The 24568-nt window shown below is 53.6% G+C and overlaps 2 protein-coding genes across 4 annotated transcripts; both read right to left on the bottom strand.

Annotated features, from left to right (window-relative positions):
- Positions 1-1659: 1659 nt before the first annotated feature.
- On the bottom strand, positions 1660-12004 carry CNGA2 (cyclic nucleotide gated channel subunit alpha 2). Its single transcript, XM_080365491.1, has 7 exons — positions 10234-12004; positions 8949-9105; positions 8636-8746; positions 7949-8119; positions 5502-5609; positions 4971-5077; positions 1660-4299 (listed from the first exon to the last, which is right to left on the bottom strand). The coding sequence occupies exons 2-7, from the start codon at positions 9059-9061 to the stop codon at positions 2876-2878; spliced, it is 2034 nt and encodes a 677-aa protein (XP_080221617.1). The 5' UTR covers positions 9062-9105; positions 10234-12004; the 3' UTR covers positions 1660-2875.
- Positions 12005-12106: 102 nt separating this feature from the next.
- LOC308053803 (mitochondrial fission factor-like) lies at positions 12107-24533 on the bottom strand. 3 transcript variants are annotated; one of them, XM_080365529.1, is made up of 7 exons: positions 23903-24533; positions 20050-20280; positions 19343-19497; positions 18473-18561; positions 17512-17673; positions 14823-14901; positions 12107-14370 (listed from the first exon to the last, which is right to left on the bottom strand). In XM_080365529.1, the coding sequence occupies exons 1-7, from the start codon at positions 24186-24188 to the stop codon at positions 14239-14241; spliced, it is 1134 nt and encodes a 377-aa protein (XP_080221655.1). In that variant the 5' UTR covers positions 24189-24533; the 3' UTR covers positions 12107-14238. The 3 variants fall into 3 exon arrangements, with proteins under 3 accessions (XP_080221655.1, XP_080221657.1, XP_080221656.1); XM_080365531.1 differs by lacking the exon at positions 23903-24533 and adding an exon at positions 23535-23640; XM_080365530.1 differs by lacking the exon at positions 17512-17673.
- Positions 24534-24568: the final 35 nt, after the last annotated feature.

Genomic DNA, 24568 nt, shown 5'->3' with positions numbered 1-24568 from the left:
CCACTCTGCTGGGAATTTAGGCAGCCCACAAGTGCAGCTGTGCCATTGTCTGCTTCTGTCCGACATCTGCCTCTCCAAAAAACTCACGGAGCTGCTGCTAATTTCATTAGCAGGCCCCATCAAGCGGTTCATCAATCTCTGATTTCCTGGCTTGCTGCCATAAGGAAACAAGCGGGATCTGCTCGGAATTCACAAAGCCATCCTCTGGGGTAATTTGTCTGAAGACTTAAAATTTCCCCGAGTGGATTATTATCTCGGATTAAAACCGGGGGGGGTGGGGGTGGGGGGTGGGGGGGGTGTTTTTGCTGCTTTCTTTTCTTTTTTCCTTCCCCCGGAATAAATCAGAATACCCCCTAAACTGCCAGCAGTTCCCCAGCCCGGAGGCAGAAGCCCCGGGATCCGCTCCCGGGCCGGCTGCATCCCACAGACCCGCCCGGTGCGCAGCAGCGCAGGACCCGAGCTCGGGGGCTCGGAGCGGGGCACCGGGCCGGCGAAAGGGAACCGGGAAGCGCCGGAGCGATGGAAGAGGTTCCAACTCGCCCTCCAGGGACCTACAGCTCCGCCGGGAAACACTCCGGGTTACGCTGCCAAGCGCTCGGCTCCCCACGCGTGCGGCACGGCGAGCGGCTGCGAGCCCACCGCCCCGCGGGGGCCGCATCCAGCCCGCTGCAGCGCCGCGGCCCGGGGGTGCGCGGCCGTTCCGCGGCTCACAGCGCCCCCTCGCGGCCCCCTCCACGCAGCGCGGCCGCCCGTGCCCGCCCGGCGGAGCGGGGCTAGCGCCCGGGCCGTGCCCTGTGCGGGCGGGGCGAGCGACACCTTCCGGAGCCACAAACCACGGGAACGGGGAAAGCGGGGAGCCGGGGCTCCGGGTGTCACAGGAAAAAACGGAAACCACCTCACACTCAGCCAAAATCGTCCTAGCCCTACAAACAAACGAACGAAAATCCTAAATTTAGAGGTGACAAACTTTTTATCTTACCCTAGATTCTAAATTTGGTGATTTAACCTTCCCTCTCCCACCAATCCCAAAAAGCAAGGCCATTATTTTTAAATGGAAAATTCCCATACAAAATGAAGAGAGGCAGTCTTACTTTGGAGGGAGAAGAAAGGAAAAAGCAAATCCCTTCAGTTTTCCACCACGAACCTTCCTCAGTTGATACCTGTCTACGCGTCATCCCATTATTTTAGCCACACTATTGGCTGAATTTGACCCAGAACATGAAGTTTCTCCAAAATTCCCTTCTCCAACAAACATTCTCCTTGTAAACCAGCCCCAGCCCACCCCACAGACCCAGTGGCTGGGAGCAGGAGGTCCCAGATACCTACCCACAGATCAGAGCAAGCTATGCAACAGAAGCAAGAAATAAGGTTGCATCCCCCAGTGCCAGCACCTGCACAGCACCATTAGGCGTGGGTGGGATTATTGCTTGTGCTGAGGCTGCCGTTGCTTGCAGGGTATTGGTGCCTTCCCTGCACAGCACCCCTCACCAAGCAGCTGCTGGCACTGTGGAGCCCACAGAGCTTTGTGGCGCATGTGATGGTGCCACAGTTTCACCCTTGCACATGTGTCCCCGTGGCTCTGCCATTCATTTCTCCTTCAGAAGGCAACTGGCCGGCAAAGCCCCAAAACTCCTACTGAGTACAAGAAAACCTCCTGCCTAAGAAAATAAATGTGTTCTGTATTCTCTCCGAGCTACCCACAGCAAAGCAAATACAGGCACAGTTGGGTCCCACCACTGCTCTGTTCCTTAAAAATGTGTCATTTCAGTCAAACCCTTCCTGGCACATCTGGCTGTCATTAGGTAGAGGAGAGGGACAGCTACTGTCTTTCTTCTGCACATAGCACAACAGGTGCTGTCGGGCCAGTGAGCCATGGTCTTTACCTCTGTATGGATGTCTCAGATGACAAATACAGTAGCCCAAATGGAAATCATGCTGCCTCTGCAGTGGGAGGGCTTGGGGACCATCCCCCAGGAAGGTGCAGTGCTCAGGGTACTGAGCCACCCACGCCAGGTGCCATCTGACAACATCAAACAGAGCAGAAGGGAGAAGAGAGGCAGGCAGGAGGACAGCAGCTGCCTGCCCTTGCAGCTAGATTTCCAGCCTCAGTGTGGACAGTAGAGGTGACCTAGGTAGTGACAATGACCCAGACAAGCCTCTCCATCTGCAGACATAAAAGGCAAAGCCTGGGCTGTCTTAGTTGAGTGTTGGTATCTTGCAAGTAAGGAGTCTCTTGGTGCAGGCTGGGTGTCTGCAGACAGTCAGTGGAGACTGTTTACTTAAAATGAGTTATAAAGGCTGAACCAAAAATACATTTGTTAAATATGTGGCTTGAGTTTTGGTGCCTCTCATTGGGGTGGTTTTGTTATCTGCAAGGGATCCGGCATCTTCCAAAGCCTGTCTCCTCCTTGGTCCCTGTACGGATGGGTAGGTGGCACATGGCAGGCTCTGTCTACCATGACTCTGCATCTCTCCAACATAGATGGGAGGCCAGCGTGTCCAGGTATCCCTCCCCGTAAGGTTCACGTCCCACCTTCTATTAAGGCAACTAGGAGGAAAGAGGCGTGATGGGCACAGAACTTTTGCAGAAGCTGGAAGGAAATGTTAGCAGTGGCATTAGCCATTGTCCTCTTTTTAGTGATCCAAGTCCAAGATCTCAGACCAAGGCAATGAGAACAGGGACAGGCCAGAAGAAGAGCTGGGACAATCACCTGATTTGGAGCCATTTCAGAAGCTGCCATCAAAGCAGTGGCAGCAGCAATGCTAAGGACCTGAGAGAAGTCCCTGCCAAGGCAGCCACAGGATCTGCCTTGTGAAATAGCAAACACTGTCTCAGCACAAGACCAGACATCACCTAGCTGGCCTCTGCACCCTCTCATTTCATCCCACCAGGTAAAGCTTTCTCCTTATCCTCAAGCGAACTGTCTGAGCTATCAGAGAAGAAGTCCTCCAAATCCTGCTGCCTCATCTTGGACTCTAGAAGAGTGATGCGCTGCTTGAGCTTCATCTGGGCATTGTTGTACTCTGTCAGAAGCCGGCCAAAGCGAGCGTGCAGTGTGTCCAGGTTCAAGGCCAGCCTGTCCAGCTTCTCCTCCACGCTCTTCCCTTCTGCATTTGCCTCTGCAGCTGACTCATCCAGCAGACCTTCCTTGATCAGGATCTCCCGGCCACGCTCCTCCAAGACCTTTTTGGCATCAGGATACTCTGTGACAGCTTCCATAAGATCTTCCTTTGACAGGCAGAAGAGATCAGAGTAGCCCAGGCTACGGATGTTGGCCGTACGCCTGTTGCCCATTTTGCTCCCTTTAATGTTGATGATGCTGATCTCACCAAAGCAGCCTCCTGCAGTGAGCAAAGCATACTGTGTTATTCCATCATCTGCCACCACAGCCAGCTTCCCCTCCTTGATAATGTACATCTCTTTCCCAATGTCTCCTTTCCGGCAAACGTAATCCCCTGGGCTGAACACCTGAGGGCGAAGCTTCAGCACCAGCTCCACCAGTAGACCTGCCTCACAGTCCTGGAAAATCCTCACCTTCTTCAGTGTCTCCAGGTGAACGTTGATGGCAATCTCTGCCCTTAACTTATCAGGGAGATTCTTGAGGACTTCCCGTTCATCCACTGCTTTCTTGTTGGTCCACAGGTAGTCAAACCACTTGATGACTTTGGTTTCCATGTCTTTGCTCACCTTGCGAAACTGCATGTAGTGTTTGATGGCATCAATTTTTGCCTGGAATTCTGCCCTGGTGGCATTCATGTTGGATATCATGGATCCCACATTCCCCACAATGGTGGCAAAGATGAGGACACCGATGAGAAAATCAAAGATCACGAAGAGGTACTCTTCATCACGCACAGGGGGAGGGGTCTCTCCGATGGTAGTCAAAGTCAACGTAGACCAGTAGAGACAGTAGACATACTCCCGGGTCAGATACCCATATTCAGGGTCTGTGATGTTGGGATAGACCCAGGTGTCCTCTCCAAAGCCTATGGCCTTGGAAATGGCATAATAAATGCAGGCATTCCAGTGGATGATGACCAGGATGTAAAGAACCAAATTGCTAATGCGGAAGATGTTGGGGTGGCTGGTTCTGGTCTCAGTCCTATCAAAGAACTCAAACATGCGGGAGAAGTGCAGCAGTCTGTTGAAACGCAATTCAGGGCAGTGCAATCCCACAGCAAAGTATGCCAGGTCTGTGGGCAAGATGGAGAGAACATCCAGCTTGAATTGTAAGGTGTAGATGTAGTTATCCCGTAACTTCTTCAGGTCCTTAACCAGGAGGCCCTGCTCCAAGAAACCTAACAGGGAAGCAAATGACAAAGTTAGCTTGGCTTATGTTCAGCTCTTCTGCAGGCTTTGTAAGCACTTCTGAGAAACGTTTTATGGCATGCCATGCACATGTGTGCATATATACACAGGGTCATCCAAATATTACCAGTTCTACCTGATCTACTCAGTTTACAAGCTTTTGCCCCTACTCAAGCAAAAGCCACCGAAAGATACCACTTAGGGATTTAGTCTGTTGCCACAAAGAAAGGGGGACACAAAGGTTTTCATCCTCCAGATCATGAATTATTGCAGTTCTGACAGAAAACATACAGCCACATGCTGCATTCCTAGAACTTTAAATTCTGCCTTTTCCCATGTAGATAATTCAGTAGCTGAACTGATGCAAAATCAGACACACAGACCTTCAACTACACCCGAATACTAATAGTAACACAAGTAATTTTGTACAATTATTCAAAGCTGAAGTTGAAAGCTGGGATGATTAATCTTTCAATCTGAAACTTACTCCATTTCTCAGATCTTTTAATTAGATTCCTTCTCTGCAGACCGCTTCGTAGTAGTAAGTGCCAAGGTAGACAAAACCCCCCTTCTACTGGAGGTGCAGATTAAGTCTCTCCCTTGCAGCTCATCTCCACTTTTAGGGATTAAAGCAAAGCAACTCACAAGCCAGCATGCTTACCCGTGTGCAGGTGTATCACTATGTCCCCAACGTAGATACAGTCTGAGATGTAGTCTAACACCAGCCAGAGGACAACATAGGTTTTTTGCAGGTCACTGAAGCAAGCCCTGGTGGAAGGTCATAAAATAGGGTGGTGAAACCAACAAATCTCCATATCATCTCCAGCTGTTACAGCTAGCCGATTCTGAGGCTCCTAACTTTGCAACAGAGCTTAGCCACTTGCCCCTTTTCTCCTAGAAATTAAAACTCCCTTCTCTGAAAAGTCTGCCCTCCCTGGACCTAGGTAAAGCAACATCCTGAAATGACCTCCCTAATGCACCTTGCAGCTTGACCCTGAAATCATGGTCCTTTCCAGATGGATGCTCTGCCTTTGCACCGCAGAAGTCACAATGATAGGAGGGGTTCCTTTCCTTTAGGTTCCCACCAGCCCCAACACCACCAGTTCTCAGTTGTCTGATCCTGGCAGAGCCACGACAACCAGGTGAATAGGAGGATTAGAGGAGACAGGGACCCTACAACCTCCCAGCTCACCTGGCTATGAGCAAGCACCAGTTATAGAGGACAGGAACTGCAATGACAACCAGCCAACGGTAATACCAGTCCCCTGCAGGGTCCACCACAAAGATCTGCCATTTCTTCCTGGAAACAGAGAGAAGCCAGAGCTAGCAATGTATGAAAAAAGGGCTAAACATAGAAAACAGGGTTGAAAGGAACCATCCCAGCCGTATCCTTCATCCCTTGCACTAGACTGGCTCAAACATAGCTGCAGCTTGAGTGTCAGTCTGGAAGCTAAAACCAAACCCAGCAGCACTGAGCAAAAATACCCATCGCCATCTAAGCTCCTTTATCCCTTAAACTGAGCTCAGTAATGTACCAGAAGAGGAAACTGTAGGATGGTAAGGCAAAGCAGGTGGCCTACGTGCACACAGCACCCCAGTGGCAGAGCCAGAAACAGATGTATGCAAGACAGCAATCAGAAAACTTCTTGTTACATGACATTGCCTCTTGCAGATGAGGTATGGATTGGTGCCAGACAGATCTTAAGAGATTAATTAGAGCAGGAAGGAAAGTGTGCTGCAGATCAGCAGGAACACCAGGAGGGGATGCCCAGGCCCCAGCACAGAGACCCAGGGGGCAGCTGGCATTGCATGGCTGCGGTCACCATGCTGCTCGCAGCTGCCTGCTCAGTGCTGGGTCCAGCCTTTGAACTGCTCCCAAGTGTTTGATCCTGCTCGTCTTGGGACTCCGAGATAAGATGTGCGCGTTCCAGTCCCCAGATCTCACTGGAGAAGCCAGGGAAGAGAAACTGTGTAGCAGGGCTGATAGACCGAGCTGCTGCAGCCTGGTGGGGCAAAACTCCCTCTCCCACTTCCAGATTTTGAACATGGAAAACTCTCTCCAGTGACAGGAGAAAAACAACCCACTTGCCAACAGATTCCCCATGCCGACCCCCACTGCTTCTGACAGCTTCTAAAGCAAAACCTCTGCCTTGAAGTCTCCTTCCCCAGCAGCACAGGCAGCAGCACCCATGGTGGTCAGAACGTGGGGACTTGCATGCGGCGCAAAGCCAGCAGTGGTCCTTCGCACTCACTCTGATCACAGCCATAGACAAAGAGATGGTCCAACCTTCCCACTAGAAGCGTTTATCTTTTGCTCAGAAAGCGGGATTTCAATGTTTTTTTGAGAAAGGGACTCTTTGCTCCCTGGCACATACAGCACCGACCCACCTGCGGCTAGCCAGTACCCTTGTAACATCTGCAAGCACTAATAACCTTAATAACAATGTTAATCACATTGGTAATTTTAGCTTTAAAACACCAGTGCTGCCCATGGCAGGTGGCCAGATTTACTGACATCACACTGACAGCAGGGTCAGGGTTGGAAAACCAGGGCTCTGGGTTAACCCAGGAAGAGGGAATAATTATCTCTTCCCGAAGGCTTTGCATCCAAGCCTGCAACCATGGAGTCTCCCAGGGCTGTTAACAGCAGCTCACGTTTGCAATTACCAGACCTGGGTCCTTTCTTACCTGTGGAGGTGAGGACCTAGAAAACAGCAGAAGTTACTACCATCTCCCCAGGAACCCGGTGGCACCGAGCAGCCCTTTCACAGCACACCTCAGCCGCCCCTGGTAATTAACAAGCTCCCCTTAACCTCGCAGGGCAGAATGCTTTTTTTCTATGACTAGTAAAGACCCAGATACAAGGCTCAGATATTTTTCCTCTACAGAAAACAATTATTTCCTTAGTGTTTTAATTACCAGGTAAAATGGTAGGGTCCAGAGTAGTCTGTGAGCTTTGCCCTTTCATTAGCCAGCAGAAAAAAAAGCCAGGTTATTGCTTTTCACCCAGAGTGTGAGCTGAGGAGATGAAAGGGCTGGATTTGAAAGAGCCTTTCCAGAATGCTGCTGTCACAGCGTCTGCAACTGGGGGGGCATGGGCAGCAAACACACTCCTGCATCTCCCTTCATCCTGCAGATTACGAATGAGACTGGCAAATCCCAAGTGTTTGTGCTTGCTGTGGTCTCCTGGGTGGCAACTCCACACCCCTTGGCTTGACCCCAGCTCCTCGTATGCACAGGCTGAAGGTACATCTCTTCACAGACCCAGGGCTGCCTCCAAACACCAGCCCTAGTGCTGAACTGCTGTGAAAACGGGGAGGTCTGCTAGCTGCCGCGAGCCACACAATGTGTGTTACCTACCAGGGGAGAGAAAACCGCACTGGTGAGGCACAGGCCAGGTCTTTTCCATAGGGACAGACTACCAGATCCTATGTGCCTGCACAACACCCGGCAAAGCCAGGCTGGCTGCCAGGACAAGGGCTGGAGAGGCCAGGGAGGACTCTTCCCACCACTGCATCCTACCTCCCTCTTTTCCATCCCCATCTACCTCCATTAGCCATCACTGCCAGGAGCCCCCTAGCACCACGCACAGCTGATCTCCAGCCTAGGACAGCTGGGGGCACAGGAAAGGGACCCTACTTTTTGTTTTCCTCTTCGGTCTCCTCGTCCTCTAGACCATTACCAGCACCTGCAGCCACTGTCTGGAGCTCAGGACCCTGGAAGCGCTCAAGGAAGGGGTCTGGCCTTTGCTGCTCCTCCTGCAAGCTCTTGCTGGCCCAGTTCCTCAGCACCAGCACCAGCCGGACTATCCTGGATTGGGAAGAGAGGCAAAATCAGGAGGTGTCTGCAGAGCAAAGAGAAAGCAAAAGCTTGAGAGCAGGCAGAGGGGCTACAGATGAGAAGACAACTCTCACAACTCCCTTTCAAGCCCAAACATTTCCTTTTCCCCCACCTTGTAGTGGTGGTGTGGGACCAAGAATATATAAGCAAAAGAGCCCACCCTGGCAGAGTCTCACAGCTTCTTCCCCAATCCTGCGGCCGTGCCTGCAGGGACATGAGGAATGTGTGGGTGACTGGGGCAGGGTGAAACTGCCTGTGAGGGAAAGGAGTGAGCCGTCCCAGGGCCCCAGAGGTGATGAAGCTGCCCCCTCCCACAGCCCTCTTCATGGGCACTGAGGCAAGCAGAGCAGCATTCACAGATGCCGGTCCCTGCAACCCCTGTATGCCATGCAGCAGGAGGGGATCCTGACCCCACACAAGTCCCCAGTGTCAAAGCCAGGCACAAAGGGCTCAGGCTCACCCTGGGCCAGCAGCATGTGCAGGTACCTGGCCAAAGCTCCCCTGCCTTGGAAAGCAGAGGCAGCCGGCTGCTCCCTGCCATCCAGGGGAGCTTCTCTCCACAGCTCTGAGGAGGTGTCATCCTGAGTCAAGCAGGTTCTGCAGCGAGGAAAAGAGGGGGTCACAGCCATACCATGCCATCGAGGCACTTGCCCACAGCCAGACAAACTGGAGGAAGCAGGCAGCTGAGGTTTGGCATCGCAGCCCTGCCCACACCAGGTCTCGTCAGACACACAGAGATGACCCTCCCCTCCCCTGCCCCACTACTGCCTCCCTCACCCAAACCAGGAACCAGCCTGACCTCCTGGTGCTGAGCTGCATCCTCTCTGTGTCACCCTCCACTTGGGCTTGGGTGGATGGGCAGGGGTGGCAGTTGGCTGGTGAGCTGTGCAGAGCGTTACTCTTGGCCATCATCCTCCATGTGTGGAGACCACAGGCACACACCCTGCCCCAGAGACCTGCAAAGAGCAGAAGACAGCCACAGGAAGAGCCGTGCAGGACACATTATGTGGTCTGAACTGAGAGATACAGCACAGCACGGGAAGAGAGGTTCAAACTCTATGGGATGCGCCCACCCCATGTTTTCCACCACCAGCCGTCACTGATGCTGCATTAAGAGTCTTGCAGAGCATTTCACCCTCCCCAATAGATCCCACATCTGCCCATGGCTCATGAAAGATGCTCTCCTCATCATTCAGGCTCCTCGGCCATTGCTGGGACAACAGCATCCCCAGCCAGCTGTGCCATAAGAAGCTCTCAGCACCACTGCCTGCCCAAGGACAAGAAAATAGTCTCATAAGGAACGCAAATGCAAGGCCAGCCCGGGCAGGGAGAAGCTGTCATGCAGCAGCACGGGGTAGACTTTGCATGTACGAGGGCATTTGCACCCAAGCAACCGCCCTCCTTCTCCAGGGCACTGCAACCTGCTGGTGGTCTGCCCAGCAAGCTCCACCTCTCATCACTGCAGAAATTTCTGCTCTGGAAATAAAGGTTTGCTATTTAAAAAGAGCCTTGCTGAGCTTCCTGCTGGCAGGAGCTACTAACTGGCTTCAAAAAGCAGCAGACAAGACCCAGCATTAATACGTGGTGCTTGCTGTGAAGCTGTTAAGTGTGGGATTTAACTGGGGTTTGTTTATCTAAAAAGCCAGAGGTGCCCATAGGGATTGCCCAGCCCCAGCACCACATGCAGCCCTCACTTCTGCTGCACCCTAGTACAGACCACACCGCGCAAAAGCACCTGACAGACACACAGACTTGACATGCACAGACACAAAGGCACACAGGCATTGCTCAGCCCTCCCTAGACCGCGTATTTCCACCCTGGCCACCCTGCCTGCTTCCCCCAGGGCACAGGACACTCTCTATACCCACAATGCATGGATAAGGCAAAAGCACGCTTGTGCTCTCCCATGGTGCAGCCCACGGCCAGGGCTCTGCTTGGGGGAAGGCAACGCCTTGTACACCTCTGCCAACATGCACAAAGACTACATCCATGCTGCATGCACAGGGACAGCCACACACACCCGGGAGAGCCACCTCCCTGGGGCAGCGGAGCCGCTGCCAAGAAGCCACCACTGTCCACTTACGAGCCTGGCGTCCCCCGAAGCCTTCAACACTTGGCTGCTGCCTAGCGCAGGCTAGAGGGGTGGCTGGGGAGCGTCCCTCCCCAGGAGCCTCCTGGGCTGTCTCCAGAGCAGTCAGGCTTTCACAAGGTGTGTTGAGCTGCAAAGCAAAGCTAGCACAAGCGGACCGGCCTGCCCTCCTGCCCTTCGTCCCTGCCCAAGCAGAGAAGCAGGCAGGTGGCCAGGCAGCACGCTGGCAGTGGCAGAGGGGCCTCCGCAGCACACAGGGAGGATGCACACACGCGTGTGCATCTCGTCACTACAGCACGCCCATCCCCTGAGCATCCTCGATGCCCTGAACAGCAAGGCGCACTTCAGAGGAGTTAATAGCAGCCAGCTTTGTGTCTGGGGGATGAAAGAGGAGGAGGAAAATGTGCTGCTCAGGGATGCTCCATTTCCCTACCCATGAATCCCCTTCTCCCCCTGCCACCTCCTGGGTGACCAGAGGGACCCTAGACATCTGTCAAGGCAGACCATGGCTGGAGATCTCAGCCATCCTGAGCAGCTCTAGGTCCAGTGGCTCTTGAGTCCCCAGCACACGTTGGAAAGGGTCACTGCCCACCCAGGGACAGGTACAGCCAGGTTGAGGTCCCCAAACACAAGGGTATGCGCTGGGATTGCCTCCAGGGCCATCTGCTTCTGCTCCCCTCCCAGCCCTCTGCCCCAGGGAAAACAAAGCTGGAGACTATTTCCCTGCTTCACAGGCTGCACCACAGCTACTGCTATGATGGGAAATTTGCAGAAGCAGCAACATTTTAACACCCTCCCATCCAGTTACCTCTTCTCACGTTCAGGGAGGAGGCCCAGTGAGCTGCCACTCTGGAGTGCCGGTGAAGAGAGCTGCAGAGTTTGAAGATGATCATGAAATGCATCTTTCACCAGTTTCTGTGCTTGTGTTTTGTTCACAAAGCCATTCTAATAACGAGTTAGCAAAAAGTTTTGCATCCTCAAGGCAAGAAGGAAGAGGTTAATTTTTACCCCCTTCCTCCAGCAGTGGCTGAGGCTGGATCAGTCCCTAATGTGCACATGGAGTTCTGTACCACGTGCAGGGCTGATCTGAAAGCACCAGCACCAGGAGTCCCTTCGCTATCAAAGGTTCACCTTTCCTTCTCTCAAAGCCTTAAATCCCACCTGTTCTGATCTCACTGAAAACCTGGACAGCAGGGAGCCTGCAGGAAGAAATAGAATTTTTGCAGCCTTGGCCAGGGCTGCTGGCAGTGGCAGCGGGTGCTTCCCCGGTGAGCACCCATCAGCAAGGGATGCATCACCCTGCTCTTGTCCCCACACCACACACCGCAGCATTGGGGACAGCTCACAGACCAGGACCAGCAGCAGCACGTGTCTCCCTGCCAGCTCTCCTTTTGCTCCCTGCCTGCAGCTGCCTTCAAAAGCGACACGGGAACTCCAGGAGCTGCTCCCTCAACCACCGTAGTGCACCAAGACACTTCGTTTTCCACGTCGTTGTGGCAGTGACCCTAGGAGACACCCAGCCCTGCCACACATGATGCCCTGGGACAAAGAAGAGCCAGGAGGAGGAGGAGGCAGGGAAGAGAGAAAGAAAATAAATAAAAGCATAGAACCGCAACAGGGACAGCATTAACCAGAAATTCTCCTCCAGATCCCCCCAGCCAGAGCAGCTAGCATGCATGTTTTACCCCAGTGGGCCAAACAGCCTGTAGCTCTAGAGATGTCAGAAATCCAGTGGCTGATTAAATAAGCATGCGTGGCTGAGATATACAGCACCAGGTCAGAGTCCCACTGCCAAGGGAATAAACCTTACCTGTCCTCATCCATTGGGATACCAGGATAAGACTCCACAATTCATAGAAGAAACACATCCAGAACACACGGAGTTTATTAAAATACGCATTTTATAGGTCAGTGTGTCCAGATTTATACCAGGATTTATGCTTTACATAAAAATCATATTGTATCCTCTTCAACCTGCCAATAATTAAGCTGTGAGAATACATACAGTTTGATCACCCCCCCCTCCAAACATCTTCAATCCACACTTGAAGGTGGTGTGACCCCCAATGGGTCAGGCCTTTTTACCCTAAAATACAGCTCAAAATAATAATAATAATAATAATAATAATAATAATAATAAACCCAACAACAAAACACCACAAGCTTCCTCCAAAACATGTTTGCAGCTCTCAGACAAGAAAAAACAGCCAAATGATTTACCTGCTTCCCTGGCATGAGTCACCCAGCAGCAGCCCCCTTATACAGACCTGTTGTGTAAGGACCGCTGGTAACCCTGACCACATCCCTGAGCCACAAGCCACAGGACCCCCCCCCTTGCACCAGTGCTCCCACCCCTTACACACACCCTGCCACAGCACACCAAGTCCACCACACCATCCTGGTCTACAATAAATGTCAGTGCTCTCCTCAGCGAAGCTATCAGCCACAGGTTCAGACCTGCAATTACTTGTGGGACAGTTACTTATTAGTCAATGTCCAGCTGCCAGATTTACAGTCACTGATGCTTGATGCGGTTGCAGGCAGAAAACACCCAAGCATCCATGTCTATAAATAAGCTCTTGGAATATCTGGGTGACCTGTAGATCCAGCTACAATTATTTATAGGTGGAACAGAGAGGTCCTGTTAAGCCATGCCAAAACCTGCCCCTGAGCCTGCAGGCACAACTCCAGCAGAGGTTCTGGGTGAACTACCAAAAGCATCTCAAAGGCACCTCGGATCCAAGAATTACCTAAACTCCACAGAACGAAAGAAATGGCAAAGCTGTTGAATTGGGCTTGTTTTTAGCTAAAGAGCATCTGGGCCAAGAATTCCCCTCACCTGAGTTCTTGCACCATCACTGAAGTTACAGCTTGGCAGCAGACCTGGGAGCAATCCTGCCCTCTGGCACTGGCAACATAACAAATATCTACTGCTGCCCAAGTGGGCAATTTTCCATGGCCTGTCTGGTGCTATCACTGTTGGTACAAGGTCTTATAATCTGGAGAGTCACTGTGGGGAGGTTTCCTATTTAAATCTCTCTGGGAAAGAGCCAAGCTCTCGGATAAGACCAGACCTCAGCAATGCTCTTACAGTCACTTTGAATCTGAGCATTTGCAAATCTGCTGAACAGCCTCGAGCAGGATGGGAGCCGAGGAGACAGTGGCACAGCAGCAGCTGCAGGGATGGGGGCTCCTGGCTCTTCCAGCTCCATACCTCCATAGCAGGGGCTAAGGCATGGGAGAACTGGCAGTACCACCTCCACCTAAGAGCAGTTGTGCAAGGAAGAAAGAACCCACCAGCAGTTTAAATCAACTACTCTGCAGAAGCTTTTGGGGTTGAGGATGTGGAACAGACCACACCAGTTGGCTGAGGATTTTTATGGGGTCAGAACTGAGTTGTCCAAGTCAGGATGTGGTCAGGGAACTGGGCCCACCACAGTCTAGGACTCTTAACAGGACCCCATGTCTGCAAACACCCAACACCTTGGGTTTTCATCTCATCTGGAAGAAAGCCCAAGGGCCAGAGGGTCTCCCATTGCTTTCCACAGGACAGACACCTCCGTAGCAGCCACCAGTTTCTTGTGAGACCCGGGCTCTTCACAGCAGCTTCCCACGCAAGCACTCACCCCATCAAACATATAAGGCGGTTGCTGGAGTACACACAGCATTTCCAGCCACAGCCCAGCCCTGGGACCCTGATTGTTGGGACATACTCCTTGTACACCACCTCTCCCTGATACACATCTCTAGCTGCTGTGGCACAACGTCCAGCTCCATCATTTCCCTCACCCACCTCCAGTGCTAGAGCATGGGGACAGATGGCACCTTCACTGTAAGCGGGGCCTAAAGGACACAGATCCCCAAGGGCCTACAGTGCAAAAAGCAGGCCAAGTTACTAAGAAACATAGTTTTACTGTTTGCAAGTACATAAGCAAGGATCCTCTCCCTGCCCTCACCCACCCTGCCAGGGTTGGGCAGGGGAGGTCAGGGCATGGAAAGTCATCTCCTCAGCCAGAGCCACGTGTTGATGAGGCAGGCGGAGATCATCACAGAGTAGACCAGGGCCTCCTTCTGCCGCCAGGCATTGCACTGCTCCTCCAACACACGGAGCCTCCCTGAGATCTTCATCAACTGCAAGAGAAACAGCGGGACTGCTGTCAGCCCTGCAGCAAAGTGCAGGAAGGACACTGGCTGCATCCTAGAGACATGGGACAGCAAGGGATGGAGGGAAGGGAGCTGCCATCTCCTTCAGGTCCTCCTTTTCTAGAGCAGTGGAGGGGAGAACTTGCGTGGGAGAACTAGAAGCACTACCTCAGGTCCTGAGAAGATGCTTCAGGAAAAGGTCCTTCCCATTAGAAGAGCATGTGAGCTCTTTATTGCCAGCAGGTGAAGCCCTACAGCCCCGCAGGGTAGGGGCTTGATGGGTCAACACACATATAAGTTCTCCCCTGCTTCTCCACCTGCAGCATCAGCCAGGACTAGGCTTGGCAACACCAGCCTGAGCAACAGACCCCTGCAGCCTACTCACCCACCCTCCTGTGGCTTTCCCAGGAAACATTTCCAGCCCTTCACCCCCATCTCACCTGCTTCCTCATTGCTGCCATCTCAGCCACCCCGACCTCCTCCAAGGCGCTCTCTGGAGCTGGGCCAGCCTCCTGGGAGCTGGGGAAGAAAAACAGATGCAGGCTGACAAATACTGCTCGAGAGGTGCAGCTGCCTTCCCGCACCCGCGGCACTGCCACCGGGAGCTGAGCCATGCAGGCAGCGCGTGCGTGCCCAGGATGTGCTGCCTGGATGCAGCGTCAGGAGAGAGGAAAAAGCACCTGCACAGCACCTACTCATCTCTTCTTAACCCCCCATCATGCATAATTACACCCCTCCACCATGCATCACGCAGTGATGACAACAAAACATACAGCACATGCCATGACAGAAAACAGGGAAAACACATGCTTGTATTTCTTTAGAGGTCCAACAGAGAGAAAACATATTTACCAAGTATCCATTCTCTATAGTCAGAGGAATTCATTGAGGGTTGGATAAATCACCTTTAGGGCCAGTCAGGTAAATACGTATCACAGGGCCAATGCCGAAATGGAGGGATGATCTCATTTACACCAGCAGGTGAGCATCCCGCTGCTGGGAGGCGGCCATCAGCTGGGGGGAACTATCTGAGCAAGTGCATCAGCCAGCAGAAAAGGGTCCTGTGTTTGCCGAGACAAGGATTTGTTCCTCTCCAGTATTCTCCAGATACCACAAACTCACTTTCCCCACCCACCAACAAAAAAGGTATCGCTTCTTGCTCTTATAGCAGATTTTACCCACAACTTGAAATGTAAACAAGCAACCCAAGCATGCACCACTTTCTTCGATCCCTGGAAACAAAGAGGCCACCATCGGGATTAGCTGCTGCACTGGCAGAGGCAACACAGACCACAGATCTCCAGGGCATCCCCTAGAGATGCAGCCTTGCTGCAGGGCCCACAGCGCTGAGCTACAGTGAGAAAAATAAAAATTGCCCCATTCGGTCTGTTGTTCCTATCATCATAGCCCAGCCCTACATCGGTTCTTCTATAACCAAAACTCCCCTCTGCACACCGACAACTCACATGGGCACTCGCTGACACCGTATGGGTTAATCGGTGTCTGACACGGCTCCTTCGGAGACCTTGGGGAAGGAGAGGGTATTTATTCCTGTTTGCAACATGATGTTGATCTCGCTGAAGACAAGCCAGAACAGCATGGGGAGATTCAGTGAATCTCTCACTGAAAATACATTTGCGAGATAATACCTCCACGCAGAGCAGCTGCAGTGTAAAATGAAAGTAACAACAGAAAGAAAATCCAATTTCCCCCAGCACAGAGCCATTAAAAAAGGACATATCCTGCAGCTTTTGACGGAAAAATCTGTTGATGCAGGTGAACACCCCTTAGAGTACAGGCTAGAAATTACCTTCCAATGATTCATACCCTTCAAGAGGTCACGGTCAGGCAAATATTCCAGTCTCTGTCCTAGATCATACTTTCTTTACTAAAATTTCAGGACAAAAAAAAGTCAGCTCAGTGATTTTTTTTAATTTTTATTGTTGCATAGGGGTACGAAGCTGCCCTGTTGAAGAGATACTATATGCATCTGAAGTACCAAGAAGAGGCACTGCAAGGTGGCTGGCTTCAAAGGGCCAGGACTCACCCCACTGCATTACAGCAGCTCCACAAGCTACCATCTCTCATGGTACTGTGGCCTAAACCTCCTCTGCTGCTGATGGAAGAAGGTCTTACATAGCCACTAACCAGACCTGCTAGCATGTCCAGGCTTCATACAAGAAAATAATTTTTAAAGAAAAAAAAAAAAGCGCTATCTGAAGACAGTCAGCCTACTATGGTTAACAGCAGGGACACCACAGGCAGAAGCCAGCTCTGCTGCCAGCTGGGGAGGGAAGGTAGGATGTGCCACTGAGGGAACCGAAGATGGATGCTCACACTCCTCCCTTTCTGCCTGGAGGCTTTGCTCAAGGAGAATTAGAAGTATGTTCCTCCAGGTACTCAGCAGCCTTTGAGCAGTGGGGACACCTTAAGGCTATAAGTTGTCTTTGAATGTGTTAAATTTACTGCACTTGCACACATAAGGGCACGGTGGAGATAGTTGCTCCAGCACATCTGGAGAGGCTCGAGTTCGTTGCATACCTGCTCCAGTGAGCACATGGCCATACTGGCCCCTGGCCAGCGGCATCAGCTACAAGATGAGTGTCTTGGTGGAGCCAGTTCGTGGAAAATGTTAATTAAGATCAACCAAGACACAGCCAAGGGTACTGGGAGCCTGAAGGAGAAGGTGTCTCAGGGACAGGACCTGGGTCAGGCTGTCTTTTCTAGATTTTGATTCCCTTCACACATTTCTCTCCATCGAGCTATCAAGGCATGCATAAAAATTAGCACTTGCTTAGCAGTGAAGAGCAGCTGAAATCCCAGCAACATCACAGACGGTGTTAGACCCCTCAGGGCGCCCAGGGGACCGGTGTTAAGCTAAGCAGGAGAAACCAGCTGGGCTGGGTTAGCAGGATGCACCCAGGCTGGCTGCACCAAGCACTCCTGGGCCAGGCACCCAGAGCTGCTGGACAGGACAGGCGAGAGCGAGAGGCTGGGACAGGCGTGCAGCCTGCTCCTGCACTGCGCAGCCTGCGGGTCACAGAGCTCGTGCCTGGCTCACGCCGTAGCGAGGCAAAGGCAAGTCCCTGCAGAATGACAGGGAGGTGGCTCAACAGAAGCCGAAGTCACCTGGATGGCACTGAGCCTTGCAGAGAGTCCCAGACACGGTGGAAGAGCACCTGGCCCAGGAGGTACATGGTCCTGAAGATGTTCTGCATGGAGTAGATCCTGCCCATCTCCGTAAGGACAGGGAGAGGGGCACTGCGCACAGGCAGGGGGCACGCATCCAGCCTGGGGTGCACAACAGAATCATGCCTGTTATTTCCTAGCCTCGTACAACACAGGCATAGCCTGGCGTTTGGCAGTGCCCTTTATCCCTTCAGCAGCTCCAAGCACCTTTGGACAATGCCATCAGCACCCAGACCACTGTGTTACCAGGTGGGAGAACCCCTCCAGTGGCCCCCAGGCTCAGAGGCAGTTGCCTGACTCCTCCAAAGCCAACCGTGGCTCTGTGATAACCAGAGCTTTACCAGCTGCTCTCACGGGGGTTGAAGGTGGCAGCTTTCCTGCCACCCAGGACAACTGTAGGCTTCTAGGGAGAACGGTGGCTCTGCTGTGGGATTACTTTAGAGACAATTTATCCACTGGGAAGACTCTGGAGACCAAGGCCATGAGCAGAGGATCACTATCACCACGCTACTGCTCACAAGCTACACTCAAACAGCTGAAAAGCAAGTGTGTGCTCTTAGCCCACCCTGTCCGCAAGGTACCACAGGTTTCAACAACGCTTGCAGAAACCCACTTAAGCCCTGGTGCCTCCTTTGCCAGTGGTCACCTGCCCGTAGCCTGCAGCACTCTGCCATATCACCCTGGGAGCCAATGCAGCGCCTTTAATGCTGCCTCACACAAACCCCTCTGACACTGGAAATCACGTTCCTCTTCTGCAAGAGTAGGACTTGCCAGGCGTTGTCTTGCCCCAATCTGGATACACCCCACCTCGGGGCATCAACACCAGAGAGCATCAAAGCAGCACAGATGACAGGAGATGCTGATCCCCACCCGCCCCAGACAGTTCTGGGTTTGTGCTCACCGCTCGTGGTGCTGGCCTGGGCTGTGCAAGGCCAGCTGGGCACAGTCATTTGGAGTCCTCTCCCGCCGTGACCTGCTGCTGTGGTGGCCCTGTTGGCACCAAATATAACCCCATTAGCTCAGAGACCTGGCACAGGGTGAGACCAGCTCGGTGCCCTGTGTGATCTGCAGTGTCAGGAGCCCATCAGCATGGGGAAAACAGTCAGTGGTGGGAGCATTACATGAGCCCCGAAGCTGGTGACCTGATGCTGGAGCGGGTGAGGAGACGTGCTTGGAGCAGGGCGAGGGTCACCAGCAAGGATATGATCTCTATTCAGATCAGAAATCCTGAACCTAACGCATCCGGGAACAGCTCCTGAATCCGAGCAAGGTGAAAGCACTTGAGAAGGCAGACCGGCAGCTCCAGCACCCAAAACCAGCCTTTGCTGCCCATGTCAGGGGCCTCTCTTAAAATTAGCTTCACACAAAGTTAAAAATCTGCTTTCAACCCTAACACCAGCACCCTTTATGCTGCAATGATGAAAAAGCTCCACCTCATACTTCATCCATGAGAAAAAGTGGATGAAAGGGACTTCAAAAGCAGCAGAAAGAGGTTATAGGGGGACTGCACCTACCCCAGTCTAACTCCTGCTTGCAAAACGCAGTAGGAGATCTGGCTGAATCGATGCCCCAGCATGCAGGTGTATCTTGGTTATGGGACCGAAAGAGATCCCACCACCCCTACCCCCTTGCTCCTAGAACCTCCTAGGGAAGGCAGCACTCTGGAGGGTGAATTCTGGCCTGGCATGATAACAGACCTCTGGAGAAACCCAATGCTGGGGTTGCTCCCCTTTCCCACCACAGGCAACCCTGTCCACTCTCAATACAGTACCAATCGTTTGCGTTTCTGGGAGCTTGATCTGTTGGCTACATGCAGAAAAGGGAGCTCCTCGAGGTGGGTGGGCTGCCCCGAGGCGTCCGGGGACATGTGCACCACAACAGAGGGGACCTTCTTCTGCAGGTTGGGCCTCAAACCAGCATCTGTTTCTACAGAGAGAAGACAGGGAAGAATTAAGCCGACCTGAATGCCCTCAGGACAGGAGAGAAGAGAGAACCACCCATGCAGGGGAGCCAATCCTATGTCTAGCACTAGATGTACATCAAAAGCCATGTCCTGCAGGTGTGAGCAGCGGGACAGCCCAGAGAGACATGGACTGGAAAGCAGCCAGACACACTGCTCCAGGAAAGTGAAGCTTCGGAGCTGTTTTTCAAAGAGACAGGGCCATATGTCTCTGCATCCCAAAGCAGGGAGCCTACCAAAGGCCAAAAGGGAACTGTAAGAGATGTGGAATGAGATGACTCTATATTCTCTCCTCACCTTTTGGAACTAAAAACCCTCCTGCCTTCTGTTGGCCACCTTTGCCCACCTCTCCACCATCCTGGGCTACCTTCTAGAAGAAAGGTGACTACAATATCTGCCCCTATCCTCTTCTCTTGCAAAGCAGAACACTGGGGGCTTCATAAAGGGATTGTACTCCCTAGGATGTTGTAGCACCCCACTAACCTTCAGCCACCCCAAAAGACAACCCAGGACATTACCTGCAAGAGAAATCCTATCAGGGATGTGCATCTGAAAGGAAGGGGAGCCATCCTCTGTCACTGGCTCCTCGTCCACAGGGCTGAGGCTGTCTGCTACCTTCAGCCTGTTGGGAACCTGCATCCTTTGATTGATGGCTTCTGTGAAGAGCAGGTCACAGCGGGCTCGGTTCAGGTCCAGTCCCCAAAGTGGCCACATCTTTTCAGTTGACTTGCTCAGATTGCTTGCACACCCTGGGGTTTCACACAGAGGAAAAGAAAGCTGAGTGAAAGTGGTAGCAAGCATCTCTTGCAAACTGGCACCCGCACAGGGACACCATGTGCTGTAAGACAGCTACAATACAGGCAGAAACAACCCGAAAGACAGACACTGTCGGGATTGTCCCAGAGAATGGGGTGTCCCACTAAGCCCAGCTGGTAAGGGCAGGGGTGTGGGGCCACTGCAGGTGGGAACTCCTGCCCAGTAGGGTGAGAAAAGAGAAAATTCCTGTGTGTCCTGGGAGCAAAGCATGAGCTTAGCCCCTGTTGTCTCAACTGACAGCAAGGACAGGACAATAGTTCAGCACACTTGCGGGAGAAAAGTTGTTCAGTATACCCCAAAACCTACCGAAAAAAAAATTATTTTCCATCCAGAAGTAAAGGTTTTTTTGAGGGCTGGGAGCACATTTTTGTGTTCATAAACCTTCACGGAAAAATGGGGTTTTCTAAAAACAAAACACACTTTTTTGTGATAATATTCCAGGTTACACAGGAAAAGCTAAGCACTAAACTCTTTCTGCAGATACATCCACCACGGTATTCCCCAGGGCCATACCCCATTCCCCACCCAATCCGGCACTCATGTCCTCCATCCATCATCCACATCAAGCTGAACATGACGGACTTTGCCCTGAGCAGAGCTGCCAAATGCTGAACCATCGTCCCAGAGGGGAAGGTAAAGCACACGTCAGCTCCTCCAGGTCAGTGCCAGCTTGGCTCTCCTCCACAAGGAGACTGGCACTGAGGATGGTCCCAGTCCCCAGCTCTCGCTGCTCCTGGGGGCATCTGGCAGCAGGAGCAGGACATGGGACGCGGACACTATCTGGGGCTTTGCAGCTGCTCAGGGCGCACAATTGCCCTGTGCCTCAGCTTCCCCTTTGCCACATCCCAGGGCTTTGAGAAGTGCTCTGGGGCCACAAGGTCCCAACACTTTCACTGAGCGATGCAAGCAGAGGGTAATAAACAGATTTTTGGGAGAGAAGCCCCAGAAAACACCCTCCTGGCTCCCAGCATATGCACTCTTTATTCTTTCTCAAAAAGCTGCAGCAGAAGAGAAAAACCCAACAAGCAAGGGCTACCAAGGCTGGCAGATCCCAGCCTGACCCAACATCCCAGAAATGCCACATGCATGCATGAACCCCCTGCACCCTCCTTGCTGTCACCCTGTGAGCTCGTCATGCCCCAAAAGGTTCCCCCTTTGCTTCATGTGAAAATCTCCACCATAAGAGCAGCCACCTGCTCCAGCACAGCCCAAACAGCCGGAGAAAGGAGAGATCTTCCTCTTCAGAGCTCAAGGCAGGGGAAATGAGAGGAGGCAAGGGAGCGGGAGCGCGCAGGGGCCCTGCCTTCTTTGATCATGTCCAGGAACTATATTTAGCAGCCAGGTCTCTGACGCTGCGTTTCCAGCCCACCAGGCTGCTCCCAACTGGCTGCAGCCACGGCTGCCCACCACCACCCTCACTGCTGCAGCTTCTCAGGGTGCTTGGAGCCTCTCGCCTGCCCCAGCCCCCTGCCACCCCCTGGGATATCACCCAGGGGAGAGGAGCAGAGGGAAATCCCTGGGGAGCGGCGCCACTCCTGAAGCCCAAAGGGCCATGGGAGACGCAGCCCCCAAGCCACGGATCCCCCAGCCAGGCCCTGTAACTCCAGGTACACCAGGGCAGCCAAACAGGTTCATGTGGCAATAACCAGCACTTCCAGTGATCACCTGATCACCTACCTCACGCTGCTCCCTCCTCCTCTATCATTTAAACCCTTTTAATTAAAGGGACAGAAATGTGCCCAGCATCAGCTGCAGCAGTTTCCTGGTTCCAGCTGGATCCAGAGATCCCCATCTCTGCAGCCGGGTCTGCCCCAGCAGTGCTGCTGCAGATGGAGTGCAGGGGCACAGCAGCCCCCGGCTGCCCCACACCACCTCCACCAGCTTGCCCAGACCCAGCACTGGCACAGGTGACACCAACCCATGGGTGTCACAACACACACACACACCCCTCCTGCTTCTCCCCCAAATCTTGAAGAAAGTGGGTTTTTGCAGGAACCTTCCACTCAGGAGTGGGGCAATAAGTCCTGGGAAAGTCACAAAGTGGCTTCAGTCCCACAAGAGAAACCTGCATCAGAGACCCAGCCTCACAGACCACAACCACGGAGACCACTGGGTTTCTCTTTCACCTTCTTGGTGCCTTAGAGGAGCAAACACCCTGTGTTGCTTTCTCAGCCTGCTCTCTGGGAAAGCAGCATATATTAATAACGATAAATCTGGAGAGGGCAGACGGGTTCATTTTCTGATCGCCTGCGAAGCTGCTGCAGCTCCCAAAGAGCAGAGGGATGGGATGGGAGTGAGAGGCAGGCTCTGAGAGCTATTAACTAAAGGGGAAAAAAATTGGCTGTCAAAACCCATAAGAACAAAATGCTTAAGTGGCTGGATTTCCTCCTTTAACTTTCTCCAGGGCTTTTTCCAGCTATTGCCAAGCAACCCCCCCTTGCCAGTGGAAGAAGACTGCTTCTGAGCCTCTGCTTTGGCACTTCTCCTTGCATTTGCAGTGACAGGGAATTTCCAGCTCACTAAGCCTGTGAGTAGGTTTAAGTCCTGCCAGCGAGGAAGACCTGCCCTGGGGAGGGAAACCCCACAGCCTCCCTCCCTGCATCCCTCCCCAGCCCGGGATGCTCCATACAAGGCAGGCAGGGGTACCCAGCACCCCCCAGCCTCACCGCTCAGGATGGGGTGCTGGCATGAGCAGCCTTCTGCTAGAGGAGCTGACCTCGCTCACAGTTTTGGGGGTCGGGCTTGGGGCTGTCCCTTGTCACAGCAGAGGGGGGCCCAAACAAGGCGGGGAACGGGGTTTGTCCCCGGCTCGGGTGCGGCAGCCCGCCACGGCCAAGCCGCGGAGCGCAGGCGGCCCCGCAGAGCCGGGGTGACCCCGCTGCGCCCCCCGAGCCTCGGCTCAGGGATGCGCCGAGGGACGAAGGGCTCCGGGGGTCCCGGTCACGGCTCCAGCTCCGAGCACCGCGGAGGGCTGAGAAACTCGGGCCGTGGGTGAGAGGAGGCGGCCACGGACGGCAGCGGGGCGGGGAGGGGGGGGGGGGGGGGCTCCCGTGCCCTCCCATGGGCGGCTGCCCGCCCCTCGCCCCCCAGGGCCGCTCCCCCACCGGGGCTGCCCGCAGAGCCCCGTCCCGTCCCCGGCACCCACCAGCTTTGCGGCTCGCAAAGGGGGGAGCGGGGAACCACTTACTGTTCTTTGCAGTCCGAGGCAACTGCCGGACCTGTAAACAGCCGCGCCCGCTGCCAGCCAGGCGGGGGCGGTGTCCGGGGAGGGGACGGAGGGGGGGGGACAGCCCGGCCCGGCCCCTATGCAGCCCGCCCGCCGCTGTTAAAGCCGCAGCCGAGGTAATTAACGAGCCGCCGCTCATCAGCGCGGCGCCTGCCCGGGAGCAGCCGGCCCCCCCCCGCCCCCCCACCCGCAGGTCATCGCGCAAGTAGTTTACCGGAGCGAAAGGATTGCTCTTGCCAGGGGCGAAACCGGGGAGGGGGGATGCAAACCCAGGGGCTTCACCGGGGGGGTGTCCCTGTGCCCACGGGGATCTGCAAGGCAAAACCAACCCACGCTGCAAGGTGGGGGCTCAGCCCAGCTCCTTCGGCACCCCAGCGCTGCTGCCCATGGCTCATGTGTCCCCATGCCACCGCCCGAGCCCGGCTGGCAGCGGGACGGCAGCCATCCAAGTGCCAAGCTGTGCCAGAGCAAATCTCTGCTCAGTGGAGAATGGAGGCCGCGGCGATAAAGTGATCCGTTTGGGATGAACGACAGTTTTAAACACTTCTGAATGGGGACAGAGTCCAAGACCTGACCGTAAAATCTGGTTTTGAAAGGGCTTAAAATAAATCCCATGCTGCCCTGGTCTTGCTATTTAAAGGGGATTATCTAAGAGGTTTAGGAGCATACAGAGGAACAGCAAGACAACTTGTGCACCTAAATCCCCTCAAAGACCTTAGGAAATCCCTCTGCGTCACCTACCAGCTGGTCAGGGCTCACAGGACTCTCGCCAAGGGTTGTACCAAGTGCCCAGGGAAGTCAAAAGCTCGTGTCGGATGCGTGGGGTTCGCTCCCAGCGCCACAGCAGTGCACACACCCAGTTTCCCGAGATGGTCCCCTCCTCGCTGGGGACTGTGATGCAGCCGTGCCTGGGGGGAGTATTGGTGACATCTTCCCACAGCTGCTTCTGTTGGCCCACAGAGCTGAGCCCCAGCAACCCCACAAGATGGAAACCC

This window comes from Falco punctatus (assembly GCF_963210335.1).
Source record: "Falco punctatus genome assembly, chromosome: 15".
In the NCBI taxonomy this organism is placed as follows: domain Eukaryota; kingdom Metazoa; phylum Chordata; class Aves; order Falconiformes; family Falconidae; genus Falco; species Falco punctatus.
Note: the sequence above shows the minus strand (reverse complement) of the source record. Positions and strands in the feature narration are given on the sequence as shown.

Bases quoted from the DNA above. Each gene is read 5' to 3' on its own strand.
- CNGA2 (XM_080365491.1), bottom strand. From the start codon at position 9,061: ATGATGGCCAAGAGTAACGCTCTGCACAGCTCACCAGCCAACTGCCAC. The intron at 8,747-8,948 runs GTCAGGCTGGTT...TCCTCGCTGCAG, and splicing joins ATGCAGCTCAGCACCAGGAG to AACCTGCTTGACTCAGGATG. The intron at 5,078-5,501 runs GTGAGCTGGGAG...ACCTTCCACCAG, and splicing joins TGGTGCTTGCTCATAGCCAG to GGCTTGCTTCAGTGACCTGC.
- LOC308053803 (XM_080365529.1), bottom strand. From the start codon at position 24,188: ATGGGATTTATTTTAAGCCCTTTCAAAACCAGATTTTACGGTCAGGTC. The intron at 14,902-17,511 runs GTGACTTCGGCT...TTTCTTCCCCAG, and splicing joins CAAGGCTCAGTGCCATCCAG to CTCCCAGGAGGCTGGCCCAG. The intron at 14,371-14,822 runs GTGAGATGGGGG...TTTCTCTTGCAG, and splicing joins TGGCAGCAATGAGGAAGCAG to TTGATGAAGATCTCAGGGAG.